Source organism: Protopterus annectens, chromosome 4.part1, assembly GCF_019279795.1.
Source record: "Protopterus annectens isolate FY-2018-M chromosome 4.part1, PAN1.0, whole genome shotgun sequence".
Lineage (NCBI taxonomy): Eukaryota > Metazoa > Chordata > Ceratodontiformes > Protopteridae > Protopterus > Protopterus annectens.
In genome coordinates this window covers 568196273-568222791 of record NC_056734.1, presented here as the reverse complement: position 1 = coordinate 568222791, position 26519 = coordinate 568196273, and the positions used below count along the sequence as shown (strand labels likewise).

General features: G+C 43.5%; 1 protein-coding gene across 1 annotated transcript in view; it reads left to right on the top strand.

Annotated features, from left to right (window-relative positions):
* GNB4 (G protein subunit beta 4) overlaps nucleotides 1-26519 on the top strand; it is a 1262726-nt gene that overhangs the window by 514924 nt on the left and 721283 nt on the right. Inside the window, exon 4 of the mRNA XM_044070378.1 lies at nucleotides 2456-2562. Within this exon, the coding sequence (XP_043926313.1) occupies nucleotides 2456-2562 (107 nt within the window). The remainder of the gene's footprint in view (nucleotides 1-2455; nucleotides 2563-26519) is intronic.

Below are 26519 nucleotides of genomic sequence, written 5' to 3'. Positions count from 1 at the left end.
ATCTCTTTTGAACCTTTTCCATCTATAAACACAATGCAAGTACAAATACTCTCGCGATTTTATCTCCATAAGCGCAAAACCTATTTTGCTTCTAACTCTGATTCTCTTGCTAATCTTTCACTTAATGTTTCCTTCTTTCATTTGTCCTTTATTCAACAAGACTTTTTAGATATTGTAAAACATGTTTTGTCCAATTTTTTCTGAATAGATACAGCTGTCTACTTGTGCAGCAAAATGAGAGCTATGTCTTTGTTTTTTGTAGTGTAATTATTACAGACTGAGTGTTCTGCTACTGTTTTTGTCAAATGTGTTACAAGCAAATCTATGTAAATCAACTTTGTTAGTTAAAATATATACTATTGATAGAGAGTTGCTTCCTGGGCCCCCTCTGAAAAGGGGTTATGACTGGACGTTTTGGTAAACAGATGGAAGTAAATTGTAGGTTTACAGTGGGTGGCCTGTACTACTTTTGTTTGCCACCTTCAATGTCCTCTTCCTACCAGCCCCCTCTTCCTTTGAACTTGCATAAATCCTGGGCAAGGAAGTTGGGGTCTCATGGGTGGGTTTTTGTTTTAATTGTCCTACGCGTGCTCTGACACCTGGGCCAAGCTGTTTGTCCAGCTGAGGCAAGAAAGATCTCAGGATGGTGATAGCCTGTGTCCTACTCATAAACCACCAACATCTTGATGTTGGTGGGAGGGAGTCTGCTGAGGCCACTGGGGAAATTTCTGTAAGTGGGCTGGCTGTGGGCTACCTGCAGGCTGGATATCTCACTAAGGACTGGCTGTGGGCTACCTGCAGGCTAGATATCTCACTAAGGACTTCTATAGTGAATGCGCTTAAACATTTACAGTTGTGTTAAGTTCTTAACACAACTATAGTCTCCCTCTCATATTTCTCAGAAAATCTCTTGTGTAGCATAGGCTGTTTTCATGTAAGCAAGCTATTAAATAAAGAACTGTTATCTCCATCCAGGATATATACAAATTTAAGAAAAAGGGGTTGTCACCATCCAAGACATTTATTACTTTAAACAAAGAAAAAAACTACAAGAAAAACCCAGCCAAGCTGAGGTTTTCACTGTGTGATACTTTAAACCTCCTGTAGTTAAGGTCCATGGGGATATATGCAAGTGATCCCTTAAGGACATCGTGTTTCAGCTACATGGCTTCTGAATGACCATGACTGTTTTTTACCTTAAGTCCTTATGGTTACATTCACGTCACTAAAGCCACAACCCCCCACTAGCTGTGGACATGCATGTTTTCACCTTTTTTATTGATCTCATCGACATAGCATAAGTGGATAGTTTGGCTTTAAACCCAGCTGATGCCCTTAAAGATTGGCTGTTTTTTTCTTGCAGTTTTTTACTGAATGGTTTGTCTGTGTGACCTTTTAACCTTTTTTTATATTGAAGAAAACCAAGCAGATCACCGATTCTAGCTACAGGTCCTGTAAAGTCTTGAAATTTAATGCGGACTAAGTGCGAGTAGTCAGACGCACATTACTACTTCACACCTGTTAGAAAAGCATGGTCTTCACTTGAACAGAAGTGACTTCATTTACAGCTCTTTCTTGGTTTAACATTCAGATGGCCATGAGAAGGAATGTTTATAGACAGAAGCAGATGGAGTTAGTGAAATGAACAGATGACTGTCTTACTAGGTGCAGTAAAAAAAATGTACAGAAAGTCTCCATAGACTCATTTTAAGTGAAGGGAGAAGACTACCCCAAAATATGTTGCCTTCCTGAAGTAGGTTTCACCAAGTTGGTGTGCTTTGTGTTGTACAAACACATTTCACTGAAGATTAAATCAAGTTAGTGCTTCAGCTGTCTGGCTGTTTTGGGGTATAACAAATTAAAAAAAAAAAAAAAAAAAAAACATGCATACATCACTGAGAGACTTTAGTACTAAACAGACCACTTTGAGTGATTTTAGTAGCAAACAAAATATTGAGACTTGTAAACTTTTTTCATTGGAGTATGATGTGTGTAGTTTTCATTCCAATGTGCTAAGTGGGTACCATGCTTTAAATAAGTGATTGAGAAAAAGGACACAGTTTTAATAAGAGAAGGGATTAGGGAAAATATTTCTCATTAGTGTAGGTAGGAGAAATGTAATAGTGTTAAAAACTGTAACCGAATTTAAGAAGTGATGCAGGCTAAGATTTCCACCTTAACCAGTAGGCATGGAAAGACTTTTGCCAGGTTGTCCTTATCTGTGTAAAAGTCATGCTTTTATGTTTATTTTTGTGAATCCATCCATCCACAACCCCTTTTTCCATTTTTGCACATAAAGTTAGGGTGTTACTTTAATGGTGGAAGTCATCTAAACCCACGGTTCATACTTTTTATAAATGTTTTGTTCTGCCAATGTATTAATGTCCTGTGCAAGCCAAGTACGCTCCCAAAAGGTTTCATTAAAAAAATCTCAGTACTTTTTGTTTTATTTCAGATTACTGGAAACTTGGAGTCAGTGGGACGAATTCAAATGAGAACACGACGTACTTTGAGGGGGCATTTAGCTAAAATCTATGCCATGCACTGGGCATCTGATTCAAGGTCAGTATTTTAAAATAATTATTTATGGCATTGTCTAAAGCTGTTTGTGCTGACTAGCTTGTCATTGATTTCCTTTCATTATTGGGAAATTAATTTTTTGGCAGGAATGCTCCAGACATACACTTCAGATTTTCTTATTAGAGGAAAAAGTGATTTTCATCATGGGCCTTTTCAGCAGTTACCTTTGATTGTCAGATTTGAGCCAATTGGTTGATGCAGGCTACTTAACAGAATGCTGTGTCTCAAAAAACATACAAAAACTGAGAAAGATCACATAAAATACAGTTGAATATCTTTTGCCAGATTTGATAATTTATTCCTGCTGTCAGTGAGCACTGCATTAACACTGTAATCTGACAATTATGGTAGGAACCAAATCACTACCTGTTCCTTAGCTTTTCTCAACATCTGATTTCCTAGAAATTAAACAGTATTGCAATAAAAATGCAAAGGTAAATGTAGATAATGAACAAATTGACCACCTACAGAGCTGAAGGACTTGTAGTGACAAATTTAGTTTGATCATTTGCAATATTGTAAAGCCTGAATCTGAAGTGATCCATAATGGTTAACTTTGAACAAGGAACTATGCAGAATCCACCCAAAGCACTGCAGTAAATTGTTGAAGCAAGCCATTTAACTTTTTAACAGTACATTGGTGATGCTTTTTACAGGTTACGCAAGTACTTGCCTTCATTCATACAAGTCTGTAATCAAAATGCGTATCTTTGTAAAAGTAATCACTGTCTTTATTAATCTGTTGTGTTCTTAATGACGTGGATGGGAAGTATAACCCTTTTTTTTTTTTGTTACATCTAGAATTGTCAGCCTGTAAGGATATCTCAGTATTCACAGCTTAAAGCACCAGTTTCATCACACAAGTTCCATCTCTTGTGATTAAATATTTGCAATGGCTATACTTGATTTAGATTTTGTTTGTTTACATTTTTACACTGAAGCTGTAGAGTACTACTTGGGGCTTTTTCTGGTCTGATTCTAGTGCTTCTTGTATGGCATTGAATCAATTTTGAGTATTTTCCTTCATCTGAAGTACATCCATAATTATGCCATTTCTTAACATTTTGGCATAGATTTTCAACTTATTAATTTGATCTAACTTCACAAACAGTGCTGATTTTTCTTTTGCATATTTATCCCCAAAATTACTTTAAGCAGCATCCAAAATAACTCTCTGGAATGATTTTGCACTGGGATAATACCCTTGTGTTGTGAATATTTGCTCCAGATTTATTTATAATCGTCACAGTTATGATTTTGCATTTCATTTCTTAGTCCATAACTGCCAGCTTTAAGCATAGTGATCTCAAAATTTTCCTTGTCACCTCACAGTAAGACGTCCTGTTAGATTCTCAGCTAGAGCATCTTCTGTGTGGAGACATGCGTGAATGGGCGTACCTTCGTTGAAGGTTGTGCGTCGGGGCCGGCAACTCGGCACGTAAAAATCTACTGCCAATCATTAGCGGACCGGAGTTCTGCTGTGGCGACCCCTAACCGGGAAAAGCCGAAAGACACAACAACAGCATTCTGTTGGGCCCACATGTAAACGTTGCTCCTATCCTTGCATAGTTCTGTCCAGAAAGGTAATTTCATAGTGACAGTAGCTTTCCAGGAGGATTTCTTGTGTTCTGTACTTTTGTTTGTGAATTAGTATCCTAGGGTGAACATTTTGACACTTTGAAACACTAAACAACATGAACTCCTTTTACCTTTGAGAGCATCATTTATTTGAATGATTCTGCAAGGTAGACAGAAAGGAAGGTAATAAGGTGTAATGGCCGAATATGGGATCTTTAACCAAAAATAGACTATTTGCAAATTGGCTGACATTACTGAATATAAGGCTTTCAGACAAGTTTGAGCTGCAGAAAAGATATAGATTGATGGAGTATTTTTGCACTTGAAAAGAAAGACAGTTGAAAAATTCACATGTTCTGAAAAAAGAACTAGAATAATTAATCTAGAAGTCATTTTAACTGGAGAAAATGCAGTTGTGTAAAATATTACCATAACAGTAGATGTCTTTCCCTTCACTGTTGCAGTGTTCTTTATGTCTGGAATTCCCTGCGTAGGGCAGCCTGGCGCCTGGCCAGTATACTAAAGCTTTAGGTTGATTTGAGGTGCACCATACATCACACGTATGCTCCTCACATGGAGTAGGGCATAAAGGTGACGTCTGGATGTACCATCCTCAGAACTGAAAAGCCCAGTAGGAACAGCAGTCCAAGGAAAACCAAGAAGTAGCCAGTACATCCAGAAAAGAAATGGACGAGGGAGGGGAGGGCAAGAGTGAGTATTGCAACAGTGAAGGGAAGGACATCTACTGTTGAGGTAAGATTTTACACAACTGTACTATATCCTTCCATATCACTGTTGGAGTATTCTTACATCTGAGAGAGTGCCAAAGGTGAAGAAACTTGAGAGAGAGGACCAGCAGAGCCTTCTAGGAAGCCATGAATGATGGCCCTAGCAAAATCAGCTGTAGCTCTCCAACTTGTAGTGCTCGCTAAAAATATGCGCAGAAGTCCGAAAGTTAGCTGCTTCAAGAATAGAATTAGTATCCAAACCCTTGAAAAAGAACCAGAAGGTGTGGTGTCACAGTTGTAGTAGAATGAGCCTTTACAAATGAAGGAAGGCTCTTTTATTGTGAAAATAACAAAAAGAATTGGGTTTAGCGATCCAAGAAGAAATAGTTTGTTTGGATACGGCTAATCTAGGGATCTAGGATAAAAAGAAACAAACAACTGATCAGATTTTCTAATTTATTTATTTATTTCCAGTTTGATTACTGGTGAAGTCCACTGGGCCCAGAGAGCCCGTTTTCAGTGGAGGCCAGAGGAGAAAAGCTCCAAGAAACAGATTACAATAAAGATAGCAGTTCAATTAAAAATAAGTGCAAATACATATCAAATAATGCAAAGCGTAATATTGCCCATAGTGGAAAAATATCGTGCAGATACATTTTAACAAATTCACACAGTTAAAGTCAAAAGCTATGTACAATATTTACAGAGTGTAAGAGATCATATGGGATTTAGCTGTAAAAGGTTATAGCCAGCTGTAAGGTGCTTGATACCCTCCCAGGGGCTTTTGTTAGAGTTCTAGGTAGAATGCAGTTGCATTTTCATTTGGAGGAGTGGTAAGTGTAAAGCTGAGTTTTGAAGTTTTGCATTTGACGTTGTCCTTGGTGTGGAAGGGAGAGAGTTCCATAGAGTTCCATTTCTTACCTAAGGAGAAGGAGAGGAGAAGTTGTCCAGCAGGATGTTTAGGTTTGGGGACAGTAATTAAGTTTTGGTGTTCAGATCTGAAAGTTCTATTTGGGGTGTCTGAGGGAAGGATGTTGGTTAGAGCGGAGCATTTAGTTGGATTAAATATTAGTCTCTGGGATGTAGTAAGCTGGAGGAAGTCTAGGCAATTTGGAAATTCTAACCAGTTGAGGGATTGGAGGGTAACAGTGATGAGTTGAATGTTTGGCTTTGGTGGCAAATTTAGAAATGTTGTTATAACAGCTTTCAAGTTTGGAAGTGATGGAAGAGGATAGGTTGGTTAGTAGTGGGGCACCGTACAGAAGGGAGGGAAGGAGGTAAGAGGAGGCCAGAGTATGCCTGGTAGAAGCAGAGAGGAAGTGGTTGTTCCTGTATAGCATACCTATTTTTTTGTGGGTTTTCTTTATATTTTGCTGAATATGGATGTCAAACTTGAGGTGTTAGTCTATAGTTACACCAAGTAGCTAGGCAAAAGGAACAGCTTCGATCAGAGAGTTGCTTTGGCTAAGGACTTGGAAGGAATTTTTATCAAAAGAGAAAGATTTTGAAGGTGCGAATAGTAGCATTGCGAGAAAGGTGATTTTGGCTCATCCAGATCTCAGTAGTTGAGAAGGCAGTCTGAGTTTTAGATAGGAGTTCAGGGAGGTTAGAGGCAGAGCAGACAAGTGTAGAGTCGTTCAGGGAGGTTAGAGGCAGAGCAGACAAGTGTAGAGTCATCTGCATATTGGATGACTTTAGCATTAGGAATAGCAGAGTGAAAGTTATTGATAAAGATATTAAACAGCATTGGTCCGAGGATGGACCCCTGTGGTACTTCAGTAAGGGTGGGTAAGAAAGGTGAGGTGCCTTTTTTTCCATTTCACAACCCGAGATCTATCTGACAGCTTGAGAACCAGAAAAGAGTGTTTTGGGAGAGATTTAGGTTTGCGAGGTGACTTAGATGGTGCTTATGGGAAACAGTATTGAATGCTTTAGAGAGATCTAGGAACACTGTGGATACTAAGTTCCCAGAATCTCGGGCTTGATTGACAGTTTCTAAGAATGAGAGTAGAGCTGTTATGGTGCTATGTCCTGGTTGGAAGCCATGTTGGGTAGGGGTAAGAAGTTGGTGTTTAGTCAGAAAAGGCATAAGTTGGAGGTGGATGCATTTTTCTAGGATTTTGGAGATTGGAGAGAGATGAGCTATAAGGTGGAAGTTTGAAAAGTTAGTGTTTTTGCCTCCCTTGTGGAGAGGAAGAATAAAGGCGGAACGCCAGAATTTAGGGACATAGGATTCCTTTATGGATCTATTAATTAGGATATTAATTGGGAGAGCTATACCATTGGCAGTAGACTTAGGAAAGGAAGAGGGGATGTTGTCAGGTGTATTGGAGCAGAGTTTAAGTTTGGATAGAAGTCTTTTTATGTAGTTAGTGGAGACAGGTTTAAACATAGGGGGAAATTATTTGGGGAGTTAGATGAGGTGGAATGCAAGAGAAATGGGTTGTTGTTAGGAAATGTTTTCATTAGGTCGGATATTGACTCTATAAAGAAAGAGTTTTGAATAGTGAGGCTAATTCGAGGTCAGATTTACTTGGATCCGGACAGGAGTTATTTTTGGAGCCCGGGTTGAGGAGTGAGTTTATGGAGTTCCAAAAAAGCCTAGGGTTTTGGGGATGGTTGGACTGGAGCTTAGTATAGTAGGATTTTTTGTCTTTGAAGATTTTTTTGCAAAGTTACGGAACTGTGTATATTGGAGAAGGGTTTCAGGAAGTTTATTCTTTTGGTAAAGCTTCCAGGATTTGTCTCTGATGCATAATTTTCTTTGTTTCTTTGGTTAGCCAAGGGGCAGTTATTGTTTTTATTCTTTTTTTCCTTGGTGGAGCTAGGGAATTTAGACCGTCTAGGAAAGTAGAATTAAAGTGGTCTATGGCTTTATTGAGTGGAAGGGTTTTTAGAATGTTCCAGTTCATTTGTTTGAGTTAGAGAAGGTTTTGAGGTCAAATTTACTAAGGTTGCGAGTCTGAATATATTGATGTTTGGGTGGATGGGAGGTGGTTGCACGGTAAATGAAAGCTGGGAGGTGGTCACTAATTGAGGGGGCGGGTGGAAATTGGGGGCAGGGTAGGGGAGCAGAGTGAGCTCGCAGGGCGAATGGAGTGGGTAGAGCCAAGGGGAAGGAAGAAAGCCAGTGAAAAGTTATCAGTGAAGCTGAGAACTAGCTCAGAGGTAAGGAGGCACTGGTATAATGTACCATGTGCATGAAATTAGAAGGATGCAGAGGGTTGACAAGGGATAGGAGCTGAAAAGAGGGCAGTAGCAGTTTAGTAGACTATAGTAAGCATTAATAGGGCTAAAACAGGGCAGTGGTAATTTAATAGAACAGTTACTGTACTTTTGGCTTGTATTAAAAGATAGGTAGTGCTTGAACAATGCCACCTGGTGGCCTAACTGAGTAAGCACAGTGGTAAGCTACGAGCACTCAAACGAGTGGGAAAGAGCGTAGGAGAGTAAAGGGAGGTAAAATCCATGGTAGACTGCTAGCAAATGCAAGCAGGGTTAATATACAACAGTGGTAGGTACAGGATATATTTTTATTTTACAATAGGGTGCATACATGTTTCAAGTTAGTTTTTGGGGAGGGGAGTGGTTACAGAAGCACTGCAGGATCCTCTTAGGATGAACTTTACAAAGATAGCAACAAGAATCACAAACAAAAACAATACCAGGTAGTACTTGCATGCGAGTGCATTACTGGGGATACTTATGAAACAAGGCAGAAAAGATAAGTCAAAAGATGTTGCCTTTCTGCATCAAGTTTTTTAATACCTCTGTAATTAAGCAGGACTGGGAGAGAGGTGTGCAGGTTCAAGGTGGGGGAGGGGGTAGACACAAAGTAATACAAGGTTGTGAGTCAGAAAAACTAATAAACTTAGTCTTATCCAAATAAAATTGTAGTCATCTATGCATATCCAAATTATGCAGCACCCTTTCACTGGCAGATTGTGGAGAGGGGAAATAGCAGGCAGCTGAATAGACTGATTAAGTGACAACTCATTAACCATCTTGGGCATAAAAGAATTAGTACGCAAAGATACCCTGTTATTATGAAACAGCAAAAAAGTAGGACAAAGCTATAAGGGCTTGAAGCTCAGACACTTTTCTGGCAGAAGTAAGGGCGAGCAAAAGAAGAGTCTTCCAAGAGCAGTGTTGCAAGGAAGCTGAAGCAACAGGCTCAAAAGGGGCCTAAGCTTGTTTTTCCAAAACAAAATTAAGATCCCAGGGAAGAGGAATAGGCCTTTAAGGAACTGTTTAGCTTCAAATGTAGAAGGTAAAGGAGGAGATAAAAGCAGACGTAGCTGATAAGTGCGCCTTAACAGAATAATAAACCAAACCAGCATTGATCAATTCACACAAATAAGAACCAAAGGAACATCCGCAGAAAGTGGATCCAGGTTATGAGAGAGCCATCAAACAGAAAACCTCTTCCATTTGGATAAGTAGGATTTCCTAATAGCGAGTTTCCTGGCCTCCTGGAGGACCCTAAGCACATCCTCAGAAAAAAATTGTCTCTGTGGAATCAAAATCGTATCACCCAGTGTCAGTTGAAGAGTGGACAGGTGGGGATGGATGATAGATCCCTTGTCTTGTCTGAGTAAGCCCACCTTGTGAGGTAACTTGTGATTCTCCTTGGATAAATGCAGAAGAGGGAACTAATGCTGTGTCAGCTAAAAGGGTGTCAACCAACAAGATTGTGGGAGCGTCTGTTGAATTTTTCACAGAACTTTTGGGATGAAGGTTAGGGAAAGCATATAGAAACATCTCATTCCAAGAAAGAGAGGTGTCCACTTTCCACACCAGACTACCTCGGTCTCTGGCACAAAGTAGAGGGGAGGCAAAGAGATCTACGTGAGGAGTAACCCATTATTCGTGGGATTGAGTTAAGGACCTGCTTAGAGTGGCTGCCACAATGTTTTGACTCGAGGGAATATAAACTGTCTGAAGAGTCGCTTGATACTTGATGGCAAGTTCCCATACCAGGAGCGCCAACTGGCGAAGAAGGTAAGATCTTGTTCCCCCCTGTTAGTTTATATACCACATCACTGTGGTATTGTCTCTAAGTACCTGAGAGGTCCTGGGGAGAAGAGAGTATGAAAAGCCTAAAGTGCCAGCAAAAAGGCTCTTGTCTCTTTGACATTGACATGCTCCTTCTGTTGAAGAGGTGACCACACCCCCTGCACCTCTATGGAGCCAAAAGCTGCTCCCCATCCCATCTCTGAAGTGTCCTTGAAGAGCCGCTCAGAGAGGGAAGAGGGAGGGTGAAAAGGGAGCCCAGAATTTAGAGACAACTGCTGGATCCACCAGTGAAGTTCCTTCTTGAGACAAGGTAGAAAAGGAACTACAAAGCCTAGAAGAAACCAAACTGACTTCGGGAAGCACTGAAACGTTCTTGTATGGAATTTGGCCAGAGGGAGCATAGGAATGGTGGATGCCATGAAACTCGGAGCTCTCAGAAACTCTGTGGCAGTAATGGGGGCCAGAGGAGTAAGAGTTTGAAAGAAGGAAATGAGAGTTAAGGCCTTGGGAGGAGGCAGGGATGCCAGCATAGGCACCATCTGAATTCTGCAAACCAGAAAAACATGATCCTGAGAATGAGTCAGAGAAGACTTTTTAAAGTTTATTGTGAACCCCAGGCTCTGAAGAATGGAAATGGTAAAATGAAGATTTTGCAACAGGAGCTCTAGAGAGGGTGCCTGAATCAGCAGTTCGTCCAAGTAAGAAAATACTTGGATTCCCTGAAGCCTGCAAAAGCAGTCACTGGAGTGAGACATTTGGTGAATACCCCTGGGGCAGTCAGTAGAAAGGCCAAATGGCAAAGCAGAGAACTGACAATGCCAGGAAGCAACAGAAAAAAATGCAAAGAATCCCTGGAAAGGGGATGGATTGGAATATGGAGATAAGCAGCTTTGAGATCCATAGACACCATACAAGCCTGAGGAAGCAAAAGAGGGAACAGAGTCTAAAGGAACAGTATTCGAAAAGTGGGCACCTTCAGAAAAGTGTTTAGATGAGAGAGGTCTGGAATAGGCAAGTACCCTCTCTTTTCTGGGTACTGGAAACATCCTGGAGTAAAAACCCCTCCATCCCCTTTGTGGCACAGGTACCTGTTGAATAGTACCCGGAGTCAAAAGGTCTCAAAGCACGTCTGTGGAAAAAGGGGAGTTCAGGGTGGGGGGCTGAGGAATGCACATAAAAGGGGAAAGAGATTTTCACACCATGAAATAACCCTGGCGAATAATGGATAGAACTCCAGAATCCTGAATAATCTGAAGATAAACAGGGGGAGAGAGAGAGAGAGGGGTGAAGCGAAAGAGGAACATGGCTGGGAAGAAACGGATAGTCAGACACCACCTGGTTTATCTGGAAATGAAAACCTCTGAGTCCCTGAAGTCTGAGTAGCCTTAGCAGGAGGAGCCCACTTGCCACTCCTTATTTACACTTAGGAGGAGGGTGAGATTGCCTGCAAACAAAGACTGCCTTATTGGGGTAGTTTCTCTGCAATTTGGAACAGGAGAGGCAAATACATGTTTGAGTTTCCATAAAGCCTTCCCCTTATCCTGAAGGGACCTTAACAAATCAGCAGCAACTTCCCCAAACAAGTGTTTATCATCAAGAGGGGGCATCCATCAGCTTAGCCTTGATATCATCAGGCAGTGGTTGAAGGGAAAGCCAGGAGTACCTCCTCACCACTGACCCAAAAGCAGCAGTCCTAGAATAAGCATCTACTGCATTATAACTACACTTGATGGAATGATGAACCACCTGAGAGGAAGTCCCTAACAGGGCAAGAGCAGAAGTTTTTCCATCAGAGCCAGGAAGGTCAGAAATAACTGGACAAGGTTGAGATAGGAGAGCCAACACATACCTGGACATATGGGTCTGATGATTAATAGCCCTAAAAGCCAGGGTAGCAGAGGTATAAACCTTCTTACCTAGCCTTTCCATGGTTCTCCTGCTTTTATCAGAAGGCAGCAGATTGGACGTAGGAAGCAATTGACAGGGCTTATCAAGAGACTACAGATACCACTGAGGGGTCAGCAGCAGGACACTTGTACAAGTAGTTGCAGCCCTCTGGCACTCTATAAAACCTATCAGGTTTCTTGGGAGCAGGGGGCTGAGAATGAGGAGCTTTTGAAACATTTGAAAATGCAGCCAAAACAGGAGGAATAGCAGAAGGTTTGGGAGATTCCATCTGCAGCAAGTCATAGTACCTCTTATGGATTTCAGAGACCTGAGCACAATCCCATTAAAAAATTTCATCATCCTGGAGATTGTGTCCCCAAAAGAAATTTCTTCAAAAGAAGCATCAGGACTGGTATATTCCTCTTCCACAGACCCGTAGTCCAAAGGAGAAGGAATCTGAGAAGAATAAGCAAAGGATTCCTCATCAGAATCCAACTCCTCAGAGGAATCCTGTTCCCTGGGTCTTTTAAGTGGAGTAGAGGACCAAGGGGGCGCTGGAACAGAAACCACCTGAGGAGGTTTCAGTGCCATCAAAGCATTAAACAGACCCAGAGTGAAGGCCTGCCACTCACTGTGTGGATCCCTAGGGGCAGGAGGAACATGTTTAGCTTTTTGATTTTTCTTTAATGGAATGTCTGCCTTGTAAAACTTGGAAGACTGTGACCCAGGACAGCATTCAATAACAATAGTAAGGACTTCTTCCCTGACTAAAATCTAAGGAACACCCCTAGGCCCCTCTGGAATAATAAATTGTGGTCCACCTGAACGTCCAAAACAGACATCTGCAAAGCCTCATCGGACATGCTTAAAGCTGGATCCCCACTGGCCTTCAGCCTGGTTGCAGCAGAGGAATCCGATAACAGAGTTGGGTGAACCTCCAGGCATTCACCTCAGGAAAAAGATTTGGCAAAGGCTGGACAATGGAAGATTCTGGCCTAGGTGTTCTAGCTGCCTTCTTCCCTAATGTTTGACCCACTGGGAGGGAAGTTCCTTCCATAGCATCTTTATCAAGAAGCTTAAATCGCTGATTCTCCATATGCAGTACTAAGGAAGAAAGCCCAATGATGCAGAGTTTTTGGTGCAAAAGCCTGACAAATGGGACAGGATGTGTTGTCGTATGAGGTGCCCAGGCAAAATAAACACCATTCATGGCGGTCTTTATGGGAAATCTGTCTTCCACGCTGGCATTTATCCTTCTTGGATGACATGAAACCCCAGAAGCAACCAAAAAGCAAGAAAAAAAGAACCCCCAACAGGGCACTTATCTGCAACGACTCGGAAATCAGCAATGGGGAACGTAGGTGTTCAGACCATCAAGAGATGGTGTTCGGACTAAAACAAAAGATGCTCATCGTGTTTCACTGTTGCAGTCATTACTCTTGGGTTATCCTGCTGGCAGGCTACCCTCAGTCGGCCAGAATTCCAAAGTCTAGGTCCGGCGTTGGTTGCTGTCGCCTCTTCCCTGACGTCAGTGCGCCAGGGGTATAAAAGATGCAGCAGACGCCATTTTCTTCAGTCTTTCTTGCCGCGCGGTACCCGAAGCAAAAGCAGTTCGCAAGTGCCGGTCGGCCGACTCCTGAGATTTTCAAATCCGAATTTCAGAACTGAAATCTTCATTAAAGCTAAGTACCCCATTGGGGAGACTTTTTTCTTGCTCCAGACCGATGTCAGAAAAAATTAACAATTGTATTTCTTGTGGGAAGCAAATACCTCATAAGGATTTTCACTCTTACTGTATTCCTTGCCTAGGCCCTGATCACAACGTTGCTAGCTGTCGGTTTTGTGCTAGATTTAACCAACGCACTATTAAGCTTCGGTTCGATTTTGCATTTCATTACTTTGGCCGTAGACTTAATTATATAATGCCGTCCGAACAGCCGACGACCGGAGTGTACAAAAAACGCAAGGAAAAGGATAGGCATCCGAGTTCCAAAACCGACGACGAGGCCTCCGCTAGGCCAGTCGCCGGTTCACTGGTTCTCAGTGAGGCGCTTTCACAGCCCCTGGCGCCCGCTACCTCAGAGTCACAGGCCGCTTCTGACTCCCACGTGGAGCCGACTGGGCCTCTGGATACTCAAGGTATTGGACACTCGGAAATCATTCCCTCAGATGGGTCCGGAGCCGCTGAGCAGGCATCGGCTTCTGATGGTGTCTTCACACCTACACAACTATATGTTAAGCCATCTTCAGCTTCAAAGACTAAAGCAGCTTTAAAGACAAAGAAACAAGTACAGCATTCTCCTACTCAGACTTCCATGCCTAAAAACAGATGCTCAAAATGGCCGAAGACCTAATTACTTTGATCAGGGATTCCCATCCCCCTCCTGATAAGAGGCCTAGGCAAGAGACAGAGTATGATTCTTCTGATCAGGTTTCTATTTCCTCTGATTCCTCTTCTGAACAGGATTATTCCATGCTTCCCTATGAGGATTCTGATGCTGAAGAATCCATTCCTTCAGCCTCTCCTCCTGAGGATTATTCTTTTGGGGAAACCCTGCATAACATGAGGGAGCATTTCCACTGGGATAGCCAAGATTATTCTGAATCTAAGAAAAGGCTCAGAGACTTTTTGCTACATCCTCAGCACAGACCCCTTGCTATTCCACCTGTTCTAGACATTGTAGATGATGTATTTTCAGAGTCCGGCCTGTCCCCTGACTCTTTAACCCCTGCACCTGCTAAGCCAGATAGATACTACAGGGTCCCGGATTCTCATAAATTCCTATATAAAAACCCCGCTGCTGACCCAGAAACTATATCTCAGGGTCCCAAAGGGGTTAAAGCTTCCACTGCAAAAAACCCTGTCCCCTCTGATAGGGATTCTAGGGCTCTAGACAGATGGGGGAAAAAAGTTTACACTTCTGCTACCTTGGCTGTAAGGGCTTTAAATTGTCAGTTTCATATGCTTAAATATCAGCAATATTTAATGTCACTGCTTAAACAGAAATTATTGACAAATACTGAATGTTCAGAGAACAAGGAAATGTAGGATTTATTGCATGCAGCTGAACAAGTGGGAAAGCATACTTTGCAATGTGGTTATGATTCATTGGAGGCCTCTTGCAGGGCCGCTGTTACAGGTTCTGTTATTAGAAGGCATGCTTGGTTAAAGGAACAGAATCTGCCTGATCATGTTAAAGCAAAATTATTAGATGCTCCATTCCAGCATGATACTTTGGTACTAAAGCAGAAGAGGTGTTGAAAAAAATGGAGGATAAAGCAAAATCCATGCAGACAGTCAAGGATTTCTTACAGGTACAGCCACCCAGATTTAGCAGGAACTGGCCTTCTAAAAATTGGTCCTTTCCAGTGTCGGACAGACCACAAAGAGGCAGATACAGGCGTCCCAGAGGCATATCTCAGCCCCAAGCCTCATACAGGCCTAAACAATGGGGTACTCCTACCTCCAAAATCACAACCTTACAGGAAACCGTCCCAATGACTTTCCTCTGCCAGATTCAAGTACTTTTCTTTTGGCAGCCCCGTTAGGGGGAAAACTAGCACTTTTTTCATCAAATTGGCAAATGGTTACCCAAGACAGGTGGGTCCTGAACATAGTGTCCCAAGGCTACAGGTTCCATTTTCACACCCTACCAAGGTCAAAAGGTATGCCAGACCTGCCACACAATCAATGGGCAGAGGCACAAAAACAAGTACCACAACAAGAGCAGGGGCAAGGATTTTACTCCAGACTTTTCCTAGTACCCAGAAAGGACAAAACCTGGAGACCAATACTGGACCTGTCTATACTAAATACGTTTCTGGAAGTTCCAAAAAGCTACTGCCCATGCTGGGCACGAAGGCTTGGCTCGTAACTTTGGACCTAAAAGAGGCATACTTGCATGTCAACAATCAGCCAATCTTGCAGAAGATACCTCAGATTCATAGCTGGCTCAATGCATTACTAATTATCTGCACTGCACTTTTGCTTATCTACTGTGCCTAGGGTCTTCACAAAATGCCTGGCACCAGTAATTGTGTTTTGCAGACAAAGAGGAATTCAAATATATCCCTACTTGGACGACTGCCTAATTCAAGCAGAGAACAAAGACATTCTTCTAAAGCATCTGGCATTTGTAAAAAGATTACTAATTGGCCTCTCAAGAGATAATATTCCTGGGTGCAAGCTTAAATACAACTGCCCAGATGGCTTATCTCACGCCAGACAAACAAAAGCAACTGACTTCTTACTTCAAGAAATTGGCAACAAAAACCCACTTATCTGCAAGGAAAATCCTGCAGGCCTTGGGTTTCATGGCATCCTGCATTCTACTAATTCTATATGCCAGACTGCATATGAGGAAACTACAATGGTATCTGAAAAGTGTTTGGACTCAGCATTGCCACAGCCTGGAGACAGTAATTGCACTCATTCCCTGCCTACATCAGGAGTTTCAATGGTGGGCAGAAGCCTGTCACCACAACAAGGGTCTGCCATTCAGTTTACCCACAGCCAGACAGACACTGACAACGGATGCGTCATATTATGCCTGGGGGGCCCATATGGTAGGAAAATGTATTCAGGGCACATGGCCTGCAAACCAGATGCATCTTCACATCAATCAAAAAGAGATGCTAGCTGTTCAAAATGCCCTGACAGCTTTCAAGGACCTGCTTCATCTAGGACAATTACTAATAAAGACAGACAACACTACGGTCATGTGGTACATAAACAAGCAGGGAGGTACTCATTCCTACCCCCTCTGCAGACAAGCAATGACCTTACGGGACACAGCATTGGCCTTTCAACTTCACCTGCAAGCTCAATTCCTGTCAGGAAAAACAAATACTCTGGCAGACGAACTAAGCAGAAACCTCATGGATCCCCACGAAAGGAAACTGGATCCACAAGTCTTCAGGATGAGAACAAGGAAATGGGGATGCCCAAACTTAGATCTATTTGCCTCCCCTCACAACTGTCAATTGCAGAGATTTTGCATAAGGACTTACCACAAGCAAGCATGGAAAGTGGGCGCCCTTTCATTCAGCTGGAAAAATCTAACAGTATATGCTTTTCCCCCACTGCCTCTCCTTCCCAGAGTACTCCTAAAGGTCAGACAAGAGAAGCCAAAAATGATTCTGATTGCACCAGACTGGCCACGCCAGCATTGGTACCCAATCCTGAAGAGCTTGTCTCAAGATCCAGCATGGTTATTACCTCAAACTTCTCACTTGCTGACCCAACAAAACAATCAGATCCTGCACAGCCAACTCAGGACCTTAAATCTGGCAGCATGGCGGATAATGTAGCCATAATGAACACTCCCCTTTCAAAAGCAGTTATGGATGTTATCTTGGAGGCCTGGAGGCCCAGTACCAGAAAGTCTTATGCAGAAAAATGGAAGAGATTCTGTGCTTGGAACCAGGAACAAGGCATTGACACGTCTGTCCCAAACATTCCTCAGATTTTACAATACCTGACTGAGATGCCGAACAAAGGCCTTTCTTTCTCATCAATTAAGATTCATGCCTCTGCCATTTCTGCACATTGCAATACGGAACCACCTCTCTTTTCTCACCCTTTAATAAGGCAGTACCTCAGAGGGGCCAAAAACATTAGGCCTCCAAGGAGAACACCAATTCCGGCCTGGGACCTCAATTTTGTTTTGGAAAAACTCACACTGCCTCCTTTCGAGCCAGCATCAACAGCGGATATTAAATTCTTATCCTGGAAAACAGCTCTGCTCCTAGTCATTACCTCTGCAAGACGGGTCTCGGAGTTACAAGCACTCATGGCTGTGGAACCTTTCATCATTTTTCATCCAGACAGGGTTTCTCGTGAGGACAAACCCTACATTTATGCCTAAGGTGGTGTCCAGTGTGGCCCTCAATCAAACCATTCACTTGCCTACCTTTTATCCAAATCCACAGAACAAGGGGGAGAAAATTCTGCATTCTTTGGATATACACAGGCAGTTACGCTTCTACTTGGACAGAACTAAAGCTTTCAGAAAGACTGAGCAACTTCTAGTGTCATATGTTACAGGATCACAAGGAAAGGCGATCTCAAAACAGACTTTCTAAATGGATAGGCCATTGCATCCGTTTTTGCTATTCTCAACATGGCAAATCAGTGCCTAAGGCCTCATTCCACCAGAGCAGCAGCCACTTCAGCAGCCTTTCTCAGAGGAGTACCAACCAAATAAATCTTAGAGGCTGCAACTTGGAGTTCAGTGCACATCTTTACAAAGCACTACCACTTGCCTCTCTACTCTAAGTCCAGAGCAGGCTTCGCCACTGCAGTTCTGCAGGGTCTCATAGCCTCTCCTAATCTAATTTAGCCCAGCCACCCTTCCTCAGCTTTGGGATTCAACCCAACAGTAATGACTGCAACAGTGAAACACAATGAACATAGTACAGTTGTGTACCTACCATAAATGTAGATGTTAGAGTGTATTCACTGTTGCAGTCCAGGTTATCCACCCACCATCCCCCTTCTCTTTGCTGGGCCTTATCTGCACTTCTCTATCCTATACAACCTTTTTGGTGTATTTGCTTGTAGATGAAGAAAATGTTATTTTTGTTTATGCATTTCTTTTTGATATATATTTTTCAGCCTACCTATTTGGGGCACCTCACATCTGGGGCAAGAAAAACTGAAGAAAATGGCGTCGGCTGCATCTTTTATACCCCTGGCGCACTGACGTCAGGGAAGAGGCGACAGCAGCCGACGCCGGACCTAGACTTTGGAACTCGGGCAGACTGCGGGTAGCCTGCCAGCAGGATAACCCAACAGTAATGACTGCAACAGTGAATACACTTGAACATCTACATTTATGGAAGGTACACAACTGTACTTTTTCCTTGAATCCAGCTTGACTCCTGACGCCCTACCTCCTGCTCCCAGAAAACCAGACAGGTACTATAGAGTCCCTGACTCGCACAAATATCTTTTTAAAAATCCAACGGCTGACTGTTGAGTTCATTTCTCAAGGGCCAAAAGGGATTAAAGCAACCTCTGCTAAGATTCCCCCCTCATACAGGGATTCCCGAGCATTGGACAGATGGGATAAAAAAGTATACACCTCAACTACTCATGCTATCAGGGCACTAAGTTGTCAGTTCCATATGCTGAAACTTCAGCAGCATACCTTGGAACTCCTTAAACAAAAAATGTCTTCCTTTCTTGCTTGGGCAGAATCTAAAGATTTACAAGACTTAATGCAGTCTGCAAGTCAAGTAACTAAACACCCTTTGCACTGTGGATGTTCATCGTGTGACACTGCTGCAGTCATTACACTTGGGTTATCCTGCCGTCAGGCGGTTCCCCAGCCGGCCTTAGTTCCAAAGACTTGGTCCGGCAACTGTTGCGGTCGCCTCCTCCCTGATGTCAGTGTGACAGGGGTATATAAGATGCAGCCGACACCATTTTCTTCAATCTTTCTTGCCGTGCGGTGCCCGAAGCAAAAGCAGTTCGTAAGTGCCGGTCGGCCTTCTCCTGAGATTTTCATTCCGAATCCAGAACCAAAGTCTTCTACAAAGCTAAGTACCCCGTTGGGGAAACTTTTTCTTGCCTCAGACCGATGTCAGTAAAAGTTAATAACTGTATTTCTTGTGGGAAGCAAATACCTCATAAGGATTTCCATTCTTATTGTATCCCATGCCTCGGCCCAGACCACAACGTTACTGGTTGTCGGTTTTGTGCTAGGTTTAATAAGTGCACTATTAAACGTCGGTTTGATTTTGCCCGACTTTTCTTTTGCAGAAAATTTAATTATACCATGCCATCGGAACTTCCGACCGGTATTCATAAAAAGCGCAAAGACAAGGACAGGCATCAGAGGCCCAAAACTGACGACTAAGCCTTTTCTAGGCCAGTCACCGGTTCTCCGTTTTTTCAGTGAGGTGCCTTCGCAGCCCCTGACTACCGCTTCTGCAGAACCGCAGGCCACCTCCGACCCCCACGTGGAGATGGCTGGGCCTTCGGACGCAGTAGCTTTTCAGCAGACCGAAACCGATCCTGCAGAGGCATCCGGAGTACCTGAGCTACCCGCAGCTTCAGAGGGTGTCTTCAGACCTACTCAGCTAATCATTAAACCCTCTTCTAAGTCAAAACCTCCTTTAAAAGCTAAAAAACAAGTACAGCATTCTCCAGGACAGGCCTTCATGCCTAAGAAACAAATGCTCAAAATGGCCGAAGACCTAATCACTCTGATCAGGGGTCCCCATCCCCCATCTGATAAAAGGCCTAGACAGGATGCAGATTATGATTCATCCGACCAGGGTCCATTTCCTCAGATTCATCCTCAGACCTGGGATATTCTTTACCCCCTTATGAGGATTCTGATGCTGAGGAATCTATTCCATCAGCCTCTCCGCCTGAGGACTACTCCTTTGGGGAAACCTTACATACCATGAGGGAACATTTCCATTGGGAAGGCCAGGATTATTCAGAATCCAAGAAAAGGCTCTGAGACTTCCTATTATTACCTCAACACAGACCCCTGGCTATTCTGCCAGTGCTAGATATTGTGGATGATGTGTACACTGAATCCAGCTTAAATCCTGATTCCTTACCTCCAGCTCCACTTAAACAGGACAGATATTACAGAGTCCCTGACTCTCACAAATTTCTGTATAAAAGCCCTGTTGCTGATCCTGAAACTATTTCTCAGGGACCCAAAGGGGTTAAGGCCTCATCAGCAAAGAACCCAGTTCCCTCTGACAGAGATTCCAGAGCACTAGACAGGTAGGGAAAGAAAGTATATACGTCTGCAACTTTAGCAATGAGAGCCTTAAATTGCCAGTTTCACATGCTAAAATATCAGCAATTTTTGATGTCTCAGTTGAAACAAAAAATGCTTCCAGATACAGATCCTCCTAATTTTAAAGAAATGCAGGATTTATTGCATGACGCTGAACAAGTGGGAAAGCATACTTTGCAATGTGGTTTTGATTCTTTAGAGGCTTCATGCAGAGCAGCAATTACAGGCTCTGTCATTAGAAGACATGCATAGTTAAAAGAACATGTGTTACCAGATCATGTTAAAGCTAAATTACTGGATGCACCTTTACAGCAGGATGTTTTATTTGGAGTTAAGGCAGACGAGGTATTAAAGAAAATGGAGGATAAGGTAAAATCTATGCAAACAGTGAAGGATTTCTTACAGGTTCAGCCTCCTCGATTTAGTAGAAACTGGCCAACAAAGAATTGGTCCGTTCCAGTTAATGACAGACTTCAAAGGGGCAGATACAGATGGCCAAGAGGTAAAGGTCAACCACAAGGTCCTTGCAGACCTCGACAATGGGGTGCATCAGGCCAGAAAGAAGGGGAGGACAGGCACCAACCATATAAAAAACAGCCCCAATGACTTCCCACTCCAGCTGCCAAACAACTCATTCTTGGCAGCCCCTTTGGGAGGGAAACTGGCACGTTTTTATCAATTGGCATATGATCACCCAAGACAAATGGGTTCTCAATATTATTTCAAAAGGTTACAGGTTCCACTTTCACACTCTTCCAAGATTAAGAGGAATGCCAAATCTGCCTCTAAATCAATGGGCAGAGGCCCAAAAACAAATTATGGCACTCATGAACATGGGAGCTATTCAAAAGGTACCACCACAGGAACAAGGGCAAGGATTTTACTCGAGACTCTTTCTGGTTCCCAGAAAAGACCAAGCCTGGAGGCCCATTCTGGATCTTTCTTCACTAAACACTTACCTGGATGTTACGAAATTCAAAATGTTGACATTACAGCAGCTTCTTCTCATGCTGGGCAAACAAGCTTTGCTCGTGACTTTGGACCTCAAGGAGGCATACCTGCATGTCCCTATCAGACAAAACTGCAGAAGATACCTCAGTGTATTGGACCAGCTAAGAACCTATCAATTCTCTGCACTGCCCTTTGGATTATTTACTGCACCCAGGGTCTTCACAACGTGCCTGGCATCAGTAATTGCATTTTGCAGACAGAAAGGAATTCATGTTTACCCATACTTGGACGACTGCCTGATTCAAGCAGAGAGCAAGGATATTCTTCTACAGCATCTGGTGTTTGTAAAAAGTTAAGTTGCCTGGGGTACACAGTAAACGAAAATAAATCAAAACTAGTGCCCTCACAAGAGATAATATTCCTGGGTGCCAGCTTGAACACAATGGCCCAGATGGCTTATCTCACGCCAGACAGACAAGGATAACTGACACAATACTTTCGATTGATGGCAACAAAGACCCAACTCCCTGCAAGAAAAATTCTGCAGGCCTTGGGCTTCATGGCATCTTGCATATTACTAATTCCATATGCCAGACTGCATATGAGGAAACTACAATGGTACCTAAAGAATGTATGGTCTCAACACTGTCAAAGTTTGGAAACCGTTATACCACTAATACCTTGCCTTCAACAGGAGTTTCGATGGTGGGCTCAAGCTTGTCACCTCAACAAGGGACAGCCTTTCACTCAACCCACAGCCAGGCGAACACTGACAACAGATGCATCGGATTACGCCTGGGGAGCACACATGGCAGGAAAATGTATTCAGGGCAAGTGGCCCGCAGAACAAAGGCATCTTCACATCAATCAAAAAGAGATGCTAGCTGTACAAAATGCCCTTATAGCTTTCAAGGACCTCTTGCATCCACATCAACTACTACTAAAGACAGACAACACCACAGTTATGTGGTACATAAACAAGCAAGGAGGCACTCACTCCTACCCCCTCTGCAGACAAGCCATGGCCTTGTGGAACACAGCTATAAACTATCAAGTTAATCTACAAGCACAATTCCTGCCAGGAGAGAAAAAAACACTGGCAGACGACTTAAGCAGAAATATCATGGATCCCCATGAATGGGAATTGAATCCTCAAATATTCAGAATGATAACAAAGAAATGGTGGAGCCCGGACATAGATCTGTTTGCCTCCCCAATGAATTGCCAGCTAAAGAAATTCTGCACAAGGAGTTACCATCCACAAGCATGGAAAGTGGATGCCCTCTCATTCAGCTGGACAAACCTACAATTATATGCTTTTCCACCACTGCCTCTTCTTCCAAAAGTACTCATAAAAGCCAGGCAAGAAGAGCCAAAAATGATCCTGATTGCACCAGACTGGCCACGCCAGCACTGGTACCCTATCTTAAAAAACTTAGCACAAGGACTACCCTGGATTTTGCCGTCTCAGCACAACAATCAGTTACTCCACAGCCAGCTGAAGACACTAAACCTAGCTGCATGGAAGATTCCCTAGCCACGCAAGCAATGCCCCTCTCCAAAGCAGTTATGGATGTCATTCTGGAGGCCAGAAGGCCTAGTACCAGGAAAGCCTACTTGGATAAATGGAAGAGATTCTGTGCCTGGAACCAGGCTCACAGCCTTGATCCTGTTGTGCCAAACATTCCTCAGATACTACAATATTTGACTGAGATGCTGGACAAAGGCCTCTCCTTTTCATCCATCAAGATCCACGCCTCTGCCATGTCTGCACACTACAACACGGATCCACCAATTTTCTCTAATCCTTTGCTAAAACAGTACCTCGGGCTAAAAACATAAGACCGCCCCGTAGAGCACCTACTCCAACTTGGGACCTCAACTTTGTTTTGGAAAAATTAACTTTACCTCCTTTTGAACCAACTAGCACGGCAGAATTAAAATACATTTCTTGGAAAACTGCTCTGCTCCTGGCAATAACTTTTGCAAGAAGAGTTTCAGAATTACAGGCATTAATGGCAGTGGAACCTTTCCTCATTTTCCACCAGGACAGGGTGTCCTTAAGAACTAACCCTACGTTTATGCCTAAGGTGGTTTCAAGTGTGTCTCTAAACCAAACCATTCACTTGCCTACTTTTTATCCAAAACCACAGAATAAAGGGGAAAGACTACTGCATTCATTGGACATTCACAAGCAGTTACGCTTCTACTTGGACAAAACCAAAGCTTTCAGAACATCTGAGCAATTATTGGTAGCATATGCTGCAGCAGCACAGGGAAAAGCTGTTTCAAAACAGACCATTTCCAAATGAATAGGACATTGCATACGTTTCTGCTGTACGCACCATGGAAAACCTGTGCCTAACAGCATTAGATCTCACTCCACCAGGGCAACAGCCACTTCAACTGCCTACCTCAGAGGAGTACCTACCAAGTATATTTTGGAAGTAGCAACATGGAGTTCTGTGCATACCTTCACCAAGCATTACCATCTGCCTCAGTACTCTAAATCCAGAGCTGGCTTTGCCTCTGCAGTGCTGCAGGGCCTTATAGCCACCCCTAATGCCTTATAGAACCAACCACCCTACCTCAGCTTTGGGATTCTACCCATGTGTAATGACTGCAGCATTGTCACACGATGAACATAGTACAGTTTTGTACCTACCATAAATGTAGATGTTCGAGTATAGACACTGCTGCAGTCCAGGTTACCCTCCCTCTTTCCCCTCTTACTGTCTAGTATGTACCTAGTTCCTCTACCTTTTACTACCTATGGAGAGTATTTGCTGGTAGCTGAAAGTATGTTTGCTTTTCTTATGTATGTTTTATTATCAGTTTGAATTGCCTAGGCACCTGACATCTGGGGCAAGAAAAACTGAAGAAAATAGCGTCGGCTGCATCTTATATACCCCTGTCGCACTGACGTCAGGGAGGAGGCGACAGCAACCGACGCCGAACCAAGACTTTGGAACTCAGGCCGGCTGGGGAACCGCCTGACGGCAGGATAACCCAAGTGTAATGACTGCAGTACTTTTTGACACCCTAGAAGTTTCTTACAGGGCAGCAGTCACTGGCTCTGTCATTAGAAGACATGCATGGCTTAAGGAACAACCCCTGCCACGCCATGTCAAATCTAAATTGTTGGATGCCCTTTGAACAAAGATAACTTATTTGGTACTAAGGCAGAAGAGGTCTTAACAAAGATGGAAGAAAAAGCAAAATCTATCCAAACAGTTAAGGATTTCTTAGTTTCAACCCCCCCCCCCAGGTTCAGTAGGCATTGTCCCTCCAAGCACTGGTCCTTTTCTGCTCCAAGTAAACCAGCCCAGCCTAGGCCCCGTGGAAACAGACTCCCAGACAGCAGCCCCAGGGAATGCAAAGATCTAAGCAGTGGACTACCTCCACTTCAAAACCAGGGAGTTCTAAGCCCCGCCCTGTTATGGTAAGAACTCACAATGACTCACCTCCTCCACCCCCCGCCCACCTTCACATACCCCTAGGAGGAAAACTCTCCTTTCACTCAAGCACTTGGGCTACCATTACCAAGGATCAATGAGTTCTGAACATTGTGTCTCGGGGATACAAATTTTCCTTCCACACCCTTCCAACCTTAAAAGGGTTCCCAGATCTACCACCAAATCAGTGGGCAGAGGCTCAAAAGCAAATCCTTTCCTTGCTCTCTGAGGGCAGTAGAGTACGTTCCTGCAGAACAGATAGGCCAAGGCTTCTACTAGTTTTTCTGGTGCCCAGAAAAGAGGGCACCTGGGGCCCCATCCTTGATCTATCCATTCTAAACACCTTCCTGATGATCCCAAAATTCAAAATGCTCACCCTCCAGCAGCTGCTTACCCCTGCTCTCCAAGGACGCTTGGCTAGCCACCCTAGATCAAAAAGAGGCCCACCTCCACATTCCTGTCAGGGAATCATGCAGGAAATATCTTCGCTTCAGGGCAGGATCTTAACACTTTCAGTTCTCTGTGCTTCCTTTCGGCTTTTCTACTTCTCCCAGAGTTTTCACAAAATGTCTGGCTCCAGCCATTGCCTTTTGCAGACAGACATATTCAAATTTACCCTTACTTAGACGACTGCCTTAGTCAGGCAGACAGCCAGGAAAAGCTGCTCAAGCACCTGGCCTTTGTAAAATCCCTATTAACCTCCCTAGGGTACACAATCAACGAAAAGAAATCCAAACAGCTGCCCACCTAAAGGATAATCTTCCTGGGAGCAAGTCTGGACACAGCATCCCAGGTGGCATACTATACACCAGAGAAACAAATTTTCCTGACAGCCTACTTCTCTCAATTAGCCACCAGGTGCCAGCTGTCTGCAATGAAGATTTTGCTAGCTCTGGGGTTCATGGCATCTTGCATACTACTCATTCCATATGCCAGACTGCATATAAGGAAACTTCAATGGTACCTAAAGAGCCTTTGGTGTCAACACTCTCAAGACCTGGAAACTCTTCTACTTATAATTCCTTGCCACAGAAAGGAATTTCTTTGATGGGCAGCAGCATGCTCCCACAACAAGGGACTGCCCCCCGCCCAGACCCTCACCATAGATGCATCAGACTACTCTTTGGGTGCACACTTGGATGGCAGGTGCATACACGGCCAATGGAGCCCACAGCAAAGCCCTCTGCACATCAGTCAAAATGAGATGATGGCTGTGCAGCACGCCTTGATAGCTTTCAAACCTTTTCTCTCTCCAGGGGTTCTCCTGATCAAAACAGACAGCACCACTGTGATGTGATACATCAAGAAGCAAGGAGGGACTCACTCCTACCCTCTATGCAGGCTGGCCATGACCCTTTGGCACACAGCCTCTTCCATACAAGTACACCTGTTAGCGCAGTTACTACCAGGCTCTTTCAAATATCTGGCAGACCAATTAAGCAGAAACCTTCTGGACCCACACGAGTGGCAACTCAACAGAAGTACCTTTACCCTAATAACTCAGAAATGGGGAAAAAAACAAGGACCATTCTTATAGCTGCAGACTGGCCCCGGCAACA